This window comes from Merops nubicus, unplaced genomic scaffold (genome assembly GCF_000691845.1).
Source record: "Merops nubicus isolate BGI_N331 unplaced genomic scaffold, ASM69184v1 scaffold43647, whole genome shotgun sequence".
NCBI lineage: Eukaryota > Metazoa > Chordata > Aves > Coraciiformes > Meropidae > Merops > Merops nubicus.
Genome location: NW_008621853.1, coordinates 1 through 10012, shown reverse-complemented (window position 1 = coordinate 10012; position 10012 = coordinate 1). Strand labels below are relative to the sequence as shown.

The window sequence follows — 10012 nt, the reverse complement described above, 5'->3', positions numbered from 1 at the left end:
TCCCTCAGCTGTCTCTTCTGACTTCTTCTCTAGACCCTGATGATGAACTAATTCAAATAAAAGACCTCGTTCAGATAGCTCAGAAGAGAATAAGAATACAAGAAGTCTGAAGGAATAAAAAAAAGCAGTGACCAAAGCATCTACTACCTCTAGGTATCATCCTCATGTGGAGTTTCTACACCAGGTTCTCTCCCTCTAACCAGCACTCCCCTCAGGTCCTCCAGAGGTGCTGGGCTTTGGTGTTTCCTCCATCTGATCAAAATAAAAGTCTGTTCAACTTGGAATTCAGCCTACATGGATTAGAGGAACTCAAAGCAACAGGGTAAGCAGCCCACAGAGCACGGGGAAGGGGGAATTAATAGCTTCCTTCATTAAAGCTTACCTTCAAAGAAGTCAGCAGCAGAGCTCGTCACCACCTTTTTCTTGCAGACATTTATTTTTGTATTCACAAGAGGATGAAGGTAAAAGAAATGTATGTAGATGCTTTTGTTCCTAACTAGAAGGAAGCCACTCAGCATTTCATTTTCTTAGAGCAGAACTGACGTCCCAACCACTGTGCCCTTTTACTAACTCTTCATATTACCCCAGATACAAAGGCAACACAAGGTAAGAGCAGGAACATCAGCTCCTGCTAAAAGCCCTCTTGGATCACTCCACTCAGTGACCCCTTCCTCAAGCCTCTTCACCCCATCTGGATCCCCTCTGCCCATGCCTGGTTTCCCAGCAAGGAGCCCAAGCCCAAACCCCAGCAGCAGCTTCACCTGCTCTGAGAGGCTATTTCATCCCTGCTGAGATGGAAAAACTCCCAGAGCCCTGCAGCTCCTCCCCTCCCAGAGCCCTGCAGCTCCTCCCCTCCCAGAGCCCAGCACATCAGGACAGCTCCAGAGGGTACACTGAAAAAATGAGGCCATTTATTGATGATTAGGCTCTGCACTGGCAACAACCATGAAGCTAATACAGACTTCGATCAAAGCAGGAGCTCTGAATCTGAAGTCACAAAGTGACATGATGCCTTAATAAATTAAGGAAGTTGTTAATTCCTCCCCGTCATCAGCTCTTCACTTGAAGTTCTTTGCAAAGTCCTCTCCTTTCTTAATAGAAGCCTTCAGCTCAGACATGGCCTCAGCAACCATCTTCTCTTCAAAGGGGGTGATCTTGCCAATACCTAGGTTCTTCTCAATTCCATTTTTCTGAGGTAAAGAGGATTTAAGGATTAACCATTCATTGAATGACCTAGAGAATAACTTAACAACTCTGATTAAGTATTACCCAGCTGAGATGGAGACCCAGCCTAGGACCTCTGTCATCTCTAGTCTGCCAAGCCTCTTGTCTGTAGCAACTTCTGCAGCTTTCACAAACTCCTCTTTTCCTGCCCAGAAGCATGAAGCTTGAAGCTAGGCTGCCAGCTCCTTCCAGAGGAGAGGGATGCAAACTGCTCCTTCATTCCTCTTGCTACCTTCAAACCCACTGCTGGGAAAGAGAATTTCCCTCCTTGTGTATGGTCTGAAACTGCTTCAGAGTTGCACTCTAAGAGACCTCACCCCTACACCCAAACCCTTCCTCCTTACTACCTCTCTACTTCCATTCCCTCACCACCCAAGACATCACACCCTGTCCTCTGCACCCCAGCAGCCAGCACAGGGCTGCAGCTTCCTTGCCTTCCCTTCCACCCACAGGGGAAGGGTGACAAAAGGAACACATCTTTAGAGTTCAGCAGAGGTCCTGAAAGCAATCTATCAATCCTCATCCACGCTGCATTTCCCCATGCTCCTCATTTTCTGAGGGATTTGCTCGTAGCAGATCAAGCTGAGGAGACAGGATTGCTGACTCTGGTTAATCAGACAAAAGCCCTTTGTAAACAGGCACTGTCTTGAGGCAAGCACGACCTCTTAAGCCAAGTCTGAAGCTCTCAGACTCAGGGATTGTTGTGGTTTGAGGCTTGGAATGGGGGCGTGACCTTCCAGCAACTGGGAGGACCCCGGGTGGGGGTGAACCATTGTATTCCCTCCCCTTCCCACACACACTCTGATAAGAGGCAGGGAGTGGGTTCTAATTTCCCTCCTGCCTTGGAGCTCAGAGAGGGAAGTTGTCCTTTCACTCCGTGGGACCCTGGAACCATTTCTGAGGGTTTTGTATATTTTATTTTTTGTATTTTCCCCAAATCTTTGTATATATTACTTTCCTTACCTCCTTTTTTCGTTTTCTGTTCCTTGTTAAACAATATACTTCATTTTTTTTTTTTTTTCCAAAGTCTCTCTCTCTCTCAGGGCGGGGGAGAGGTGAGTACATAGTTCTGCTCCATGTGGGTCCTGCCCTGAACCCCTTTTTACACAGAACCAGGACAGGGATCCACAGTCTAAGAGCAGATAACAGCAGCATCACCCCTGTCAAGCGGGAAGGCAACGCCCGCGTACAGCACCCAAACGCTCCCACAGGAACCCTCTGCTGCCCACCTCAGCCCCAGCAGGAGGTGACACTGAAACCAGCAGGTGCTGTGGAGAGTTGAGGTACGTACCCCCAGGAGCAGAGGGGTGGAGAAGTAGGGGCTCTCAGTCTCCTGGGAGCGCACGAAGGCGCACTCGATGACCCCCTCCTTGCCGTTCATGGCGTCCACCAGGGAGAAGACGAACCGCGCGCCCGCGTAGGCCATGGACAGCGTGGCAGAGCCTGCAGGGGAGAGGCCACCTTCAGGACAGCTCACAGCAAAACTGGGCACTGCCCTCAGCACCGAGGGCTTCCACACGGAGGGGTTCACAGGGCTGAAGGTGCACGGGGCTGGAGCTCCCAGCCTGTGGGAGCGGTGTGCTAGCTGGGCAGATCTACAGGAAGACACGACTTCAGCTGATAGGGGATGTTGTTTTTGAAGCCATAAAGGGCATGGGATCACTTGTTTAGTCTTGCCTACATGTTAAGCTGCTTCTAGTTGCCCAGTTCAGGCCCTGGCTGATGTGGCAGAGCAGCCAGATTTGTAACCAGCTGTTCAGAGTTCTGCCCCACAGCTGTACATGAGATCAAACTGCAGGGCACTGTGGCCGTTCAGCTGCCCAGCAAGGATGACATGAAAGTTGTAGCCAAGAACCAACCTGCTCCTGCTTTAGCTTGGACAACTTCAGTGCCAGCTTCTTGAATTCTCCCTGTAAGCTTTTGCAGCTGATCCTGAGGAAAGTCCACTTTTGGTGTGCACTAGATTGGAAAAAAGAAGTTACTCTCCAATACCAGGACCCTCCAGATCCAGCCTGAGGCACCCACATGATGCTTTTTATACTATCTGAGTTGTTTTAACAGTTGTCAATGGGGAAAATTAGTTAGCTCAGCTCACAGACAAACCAACCAGCTCTCAGTGTCCACCAAGGCTGCTGGCTATTGCCCAGGCTGTGAAGGGGACTAGCCATGGCCAGCTTCCCCAAGGGCAAACCACAGCTTAACAGCAAACCCAAGGCTCCCCGTGGTTTTGGTTCAGGAGGATTCAGTCTGCCAGCAGTATTTAGGAAGTCACTGAACCCTCAGACACAGCTATGCATGTATGTTAAGTGCAGCTATCTCTGTCCCAGCTGTTTAGCACCCTCTCAGCATTCAGCTGCTCCAAAGCTCTTGCTCTTATTCCCTAAGAACACCTCCCTGTGAAGGATTCTTCATTCCCCAGCTTTCTCCCCTTCCTCAGTTTGCTCCTTGGCCACTGCTCCTCACAAAGTTTTGTCTTGCTTTAGGACTGCCCTTCACCCTGGCTCAGGGGCACAAAGGGAGCCCCTCCCTGCCTGCCAGTTGTTTTTGGAGCAGGGCTCCCCACACAAACACCAGGCACAGCTCAGGCTCAGTGCTGAGCTGGTGTTTCTAGTCCACCACAGCAAAAGCATTTTCCTTTGCTGAAGCAAAGTATTTATATCATGAAATACCTGTCACAAAAAGTAAAACCCAAGACAAGTAGTGCCAAGACATCTCAACACCCACGCTACACCTCAGTTCTGATCCCAAACTCCTTCAGAGGAAAAAGGCTGGAGCTATTTAAAGCACCCACAGGAGTCAGATTTAGCTCATGCCTTCCCCTATCCCTCATCCCAGGATTAAAGCAGGGGAGAGACTGTCCCTGCTGCACCCCAGCAGGTCACACACCATCACAAAGGCACTCAGGGTACACTGCTGCTAACTGGTGAGCCTGAGGCCAGTGGCACCAGCTCTGGCTCACCTGGGAGATGAGAGGGATGATGGTCTTCCCAGCATGGCCACCAATAACAGGGACACTCACTCGAGCTGGATCCAAGCCCTAAGGGAAACAGGAAACTTTCCAGCTTCTGAAGCACTGCACAAGAAAAAACATTTCAAACTACCAGGCCCCATGTTCTGCCCTGGGTATTTGGACACATCTGTAACCCAGCACAGGAGGTTTGGAGGCAGCTGCACTCCAGGGGCAGAGCCAGATCTACAGGTTCCTCTGATAACCTCAGAGAGTTATAGGCTATTATTAATGCAAGTTCAGATAAATGGCAGCACAAGTACAAACTCCACCAGGGCTGTTGAGAGCAGTAACCTGTTACAGCTCCTGGTACTTTGCAGCATATCCTGTAACACCCACAGCTGCACCTGCAGATAGACACCACAATTCAACCCTCTCCTTGGCTGCACCAGCAGGGTTGAAAATGCTGACAGAATTAGGGCTGGCTCCCAGGGGACAGCTCTGGCAAGGAAAGGTCAGAGTCTCTTCAACCACATTAGCAGGAAACCCTATCCCCAGGCTCCTCCAGAGAATGGGAACAGGAAATCCCTCCTCTGCCTCCAGATCTTCAGGCTCTGTGCAGTGACTTTAAAAGCATTTTTGATAGTTTTAATGAGCAAAGCCCACAGGAACCCTCTGCCAGTATGACCTACCTTCAGTTCAGCCACAAAAGTATTGGCTCTGACAATGTCCAGTGTGGTAACACCAAAGATTCTGTTGGGATTATACACACCATGCTTCTTGAAGACTTCTGAAGTTATTGGGATGGTTGAATTTACCTATAAAGCAATATGCAAGACCTCATTAAAACCAGTAATTATGCCAGTGCATGAAGTGAACAGGCCAGCAAAAAACCTGAAGTGCACTTCCAACTTGAAGTCAACTGTAGCCAATTATTATAATTCCTAAATTGAAAAGCAATTTACAGTCAGGAGAGGATAAATCTTCCACTTTAAATAATCACTAAGACAATAAATTCATTCATTCAGATTACAAACCTTCCTCCCTTAGTGAGTGAAGACTTCTCTCCCAACCAGCTCACCAGCATGTATCACAACCACAGCCACACAGATGGGGATAAAAGTGCTTAACAGCTCAACAAGTTTCCCCCAACAAACACAGCCTGAGTAAAACAGGTTAGTAGAACCTGCAAATAGCTCTGCAGACCCTGGATAAACAGGAACTGAACAGGTAACTCCAGTATTCTGTCTGGATCCTTCTTCCTCCAGATTTTCAAGGTGTCCAGGAGGTGCTTACCGGGTTAGAAATAATGCAGATCATGGCTTCTGGACAGTGCTTTGCACAGGCAGATGTCAAGGTGGCAACAATGCTGGCATTGGTGTTGAACAGGTCATCACGGGTCATCCCTAGAACACAGCCAGCACAAGACTTTAAGTGACCCACAGTTTACTCAACCAAAACACAGTTATTCTCCTCTGGAGAGAGACCTCAGCCTCTGGTTTCATGGATCGAGAGAAAACTTCCCAGCTGCAGCCATGAACTGGCTCCAAAGGTTCCTCTTCTCACTAATGCAATTAGCACATAATTAACAAAGAACTGCTGCCCTTTCAGAGAGATCAGCCCTTTCCAGGAGCAGCCAGCCCAGCCAGAGTTCTCAGAACAGATTCCACCCAGGCAGCCTGGAGGAGGGTGTGACCACGCTGCCCACAGCAGCCTGCCAGGGGGGCTCAGTGCAACTGCTCCAAGACACAACCCTACAACTGTTTAGGGTGGAAAAAACCTGTCAGATCTCAGCAAGTCCCACCATGAACCCAACCACCAAGGCCACTGCTAAACTGTGTCCCTCAGCACCCTATCTACATGGCTTTTAAACCCCTCCAGGGGTGGGGACTCCACCACTGCCCTGGGCAGCCTGGCACAGCCCTGGGCAACCCTCAAGGGGAAGAAATTGTTCCTCAGGGACAACCTCAACTTCTCCTGGGGCAACTTGAGGCCATTTCCTTGTCCTCTTACTTGTTCCTTAGGAGCAGAGCCTGACCCCCACTTGGCTCCAGGCTCCTGTCAGGAGGTGTCAGAGCCAGAAGGTCTCCCCTGAGACTCCTTTGCTGCAGGCTCAGCACCCCCAGCTCCCTCAGCTGCTCCTCCCCACACTTGGGCTCTAGACCCTTCCCCAGCTTCACTGCCCTTCTCTGGACACATTCCAGCACCTCTAAGTCCTTCTTGTATTGAGGTGCCCAAAACTGAACCCAGTAGACAAATTCTCCTCCCCCTCTGAATTCATCTCCCCCAGTACAGTTTGAAAACCAACTGCTCTGTTGAAAAGACAAAGTGCTGGTTGTGTAAGTGCCACTTCTCACTTCTGCTGCAGCAACTATTTTAACCATGAAAAATGAAGGATCAGGAAGAGCTAGGCACTGAATCTAGAGTGCTGCTACATTCCTGATAGGCCACTGAAAAACAGAGTAGAAATGGAACAGGTCAGAATCATGCTACAGAGGCTTAACAGCATTTACCCAGAGATGCCCTGAGAAGTTATCACACAATTAATGCAAAACAAATGGATTCTTTCTGCTGTGATGAGAAATGAAACAAAGAATGTGGGTTTTAACTGGCTCTGGGCTAGAGACACTAAGGGAGATTCAGGATCAGCTGCATGAAGAATCTTTGCCCCTCAATCCTACACAGCAACCCCAGTAACCAACCCTGCCCATTTCATGAGGGATAACCTCAGAGAGAAGCTCCCTGGGGTGCCCAAGAGCCCAGGAAGCTCTAGGGCAGTGTCCCTGGCATGCCAAGGCAGCAGTGAGAGCAGGGCCCAGCCCCAGGGAGCAGCTCTCTCTGGGTGCCAGCACAGCACATACCTGGCTTGCGAGGGACCCCCGCGGGGATGACCACCACATCACAGCCCTTCAGGCACTCGGGCAGCTGCTCAGGGCCCAGGAAGCCTGCAGGGGAACACACAACAGGCATCAGGGTTCTGCCAGTCAACCAAATTCCTGACACTTTTCAGTATGAAATCATGCCCACAGGCACCTAGTTCCTCTTTTAATGTAGCCTTCAGTTCAGGCCTGCTCTGGAAAGCACAGCACTGTGATCGTGGATGGATCCTGTCTGATGTTTCATCCTTGTTTCAAAACTCAGTGGTGGGAACCTCACTTCATCTCTTCTGAGAACCCCCAAACCCTCCTGTCACGTGCACCTACCAAACCCCAGCTTGGCACCCCAGCCACTGCCCCCAGAGAGACAGGCAGACAAGCATAGGCCAGTAAAATGGAACTTTTTGGTGATCTCCAAATAAAAGGAGGATCAGCAGATCAAGTTTTGATTTCATCCAGAATGCCCACAGACAGACAGGGAGGGTCAATTCTGTTTGTAGTAAGACTTTTTGATTCAATACTCAAGCTTTCTTCTGAGAATCTTATAGAATGATAGAATCAATAAGGTTGGAAAAGACCTCTGAGATCATCAAGTCCAACCATCAACCCAACACTCCCATGGGCACTAAACCATGTCCCCAAGTGCCACATCCACATGTTTTTTGAACCCCTCCAGGGCTGGGGACTCCAGCACCTCCCTGGGCAGCCTGGGCCAAGGCCTCACCACTCTGCCAGGGAAGAAATTCTGCCTAATATCCAACCAAAACCTCCCCTGGGGCAACTTCAGCCCATCTCCTCTTGTCCTGTCACTGGTTCCTTGGGAGAAGAGACCAACCCCCACCTCACTCCAGCCTCCTGCCAGGGAGCTGTGGAGAGCAAGGTCTCCCCTCAGCCTCCTCTTCTCCAGACTAAACACCCCCAGGTCCCTCAGCCCCTCCTCACAATCATGTTCCCCAGAGCCCCAGTGCCACCTTCGTTGCCCTTCTCTGGACCCACTCCAGCCCCTCAAGGTGTTTCTTGCCCTGTGACACCCAGACCTGACCCCAGTGCTCAAGCTGTGGGCTCCCCAGGGGCACGATCCCTTCCCTACTCCTGCTGGACACACTGTTTGTGGCCCAGGCCAGGAATGAGTGGCCTTCTTGGCCACCTGGGCACATGCACTGAATATTTCCAGCCAGTGTTTATGAATCCCACTTCAACAGTGGTTTCACCACGCATCTCAGCGACCCCACACACCCCAATAACCAACTAAACCTTCATCAGCCATGCACTGCTGGAGAAAAAGCTCCAACGGACCCTAGGCTCTAGGATCCCATGGAGGCTCCCCTGGGGAAGCCCCTCAGGGGGGGTGGGGGCAGCACCTTTGACGCTGGCGCGGGTCTCGATGTGGCTGAGGTCGGCGGCCACGCCGGGCGTGTGGGCGATGTCATACAGGCTCAGCCTGCTCACCAGGGGGCTGTTCTTCAGCAGCAGGGACAGGGGCTGCCCGATGCCCCCCGAGGCACCCAGCACTGCCACCTTGGCATGGCTCTGAGGGGGAAAAAAAAACAGAGGAAAAATGCATCGCAGAGAAGCTCGGGTGGGTACCGCAGCTGCGGCCCCGGGGGTTACATCACATTTGCTGTATTTTTAATTCTATTTATCCATTTGTTTTATCAACTGCTATGCAAACTTGATTGCCTAAGCCCACAGAAGGCCATCACGACAGTCTCCCAAAGATCCCTGAGGTGTATGGGTAGGACAAGGCAGAGGAAAAGGTTCTCTTGGGATGTGAAGCTCAGAAGGGAAGCACAGCCAAAAAAAAGGCTCATCCTTCTTCAGATGGAAACATCTGCCTCAGACCAACACCTGCTACCTGGTGGGCCTGCACCTGACTTAAGGCAAAATTTGGTGTGTAGCTTTTCTAGTTTTCATTGCTGGTATCAAAAAAAACCCACCCTCTCACTTGGCAAATCAATGCATTCAATGGACTGAATTTCTCACATTAATAAATGTAACAGCCACTGTGGAGGTGTGAAGAAAACGTGTGTGCACCTGAAATAAAATCAAAATTACACCTGCAGCTGCCTCAGGGATGGGGCTTGAGAACATTCAGTGGCTGTCTTTCCCAGCTTTGGTTGAGTGTGGCTGAGAAGCAACTACAATCAGCTCTGCCCTGGGGAACCAGCTTCACCCCAACATGCCCACTGGAAGGAAGTTTTGTTCTCTCAGAAATCCTGTTTGTAGGGGAAGTGTCTCTAGGGGAGAAGAAGGCTGCTTTTAAAGTCCAGCACAATCTTAAAGGTCTGCCAAAGTGATGGAGAACCAGGGGCTGCTGAGGTGAGATACAGGATGATTGCTGGTAAGCACGCTCTCTATCACACTCTCTTACCAGCCAAAGCTCCAATCCCTGCAGGAACAGCCTAATTACTGTGCTACAACAATTAACCACCTACCCAGGAGCTGGATCAGCCAAACCTCAGCTCAGCTTTTCTTGCTGCTGCAGGAACTGCAATTCTGCCCTAGACTCTCCGAGGGGAGGCAAAGTCTGCCCTTAGTCACGGCTGTGCCCCACGTCTATGACTGATACCGTGAGGTCAGAACCCCCCTGCTAATAAATATCATTTCTATCAAAAGAATTAGACAAGCTTCTCTTGCAAAACACACCTTTATAGCTCCGATAATCGCTCTGGCATATGAACCGGGAGCTATTTACATGAGGAGACAGAGGTCAGCCCCTAATCGACCCAGCAGGCAGCAGCAGTCCCCTCCCGGCACCACGAGTCACACACAGTGGATTTGGGCACATTCCGGACTAGCGCTAAACCCCCAGTGAAGGCATTTTGAAGCGGGGCCAGGATGTTAGCAGCAGAAGGAAGCACAGAAAGAGAATCCGAGAATCACACCCCCAGAGCCCCAGCACGGGGAGGGACCTCTGGAGATCCTCTCGCCCAACCCCCCAGGCGGGGTTGGGATCTCTCCAGAG

At 50.6% G+C, this 10012-nt stretch overlaps 1 protein-coding gene across 1 annotated transcript; it reads right to left on the bottom strand.

The window, feature by feature from the left end:
• Nucleotides 1–887: 887 nt before the first annotated feature.
• Nucleotides 888–8639, bottom strand: MDH2 (malate dehydrogenase 2, NAD (mitochondrial); the record flags this gene model as incomplete). Its single annotated transcript, XM_008944595.1, has 8 exons — nucleotides 888–1190; nucleotides 2516–2667; nucleotides 3084–3183; nucleotides 4184–4261; nucleotides 4864–4989; nucleotides 5468–5577; nucleotides 7033–7116; nucleotides 8409–8639. Coding segments are annotated over 8 exons (1013 nt in total), but the record flags the coding sequence as incomplete, so codon positions are not given.
• Between the last annotated feature and the right edge of the window lie 1373 nt (nucleotides 8640–10012).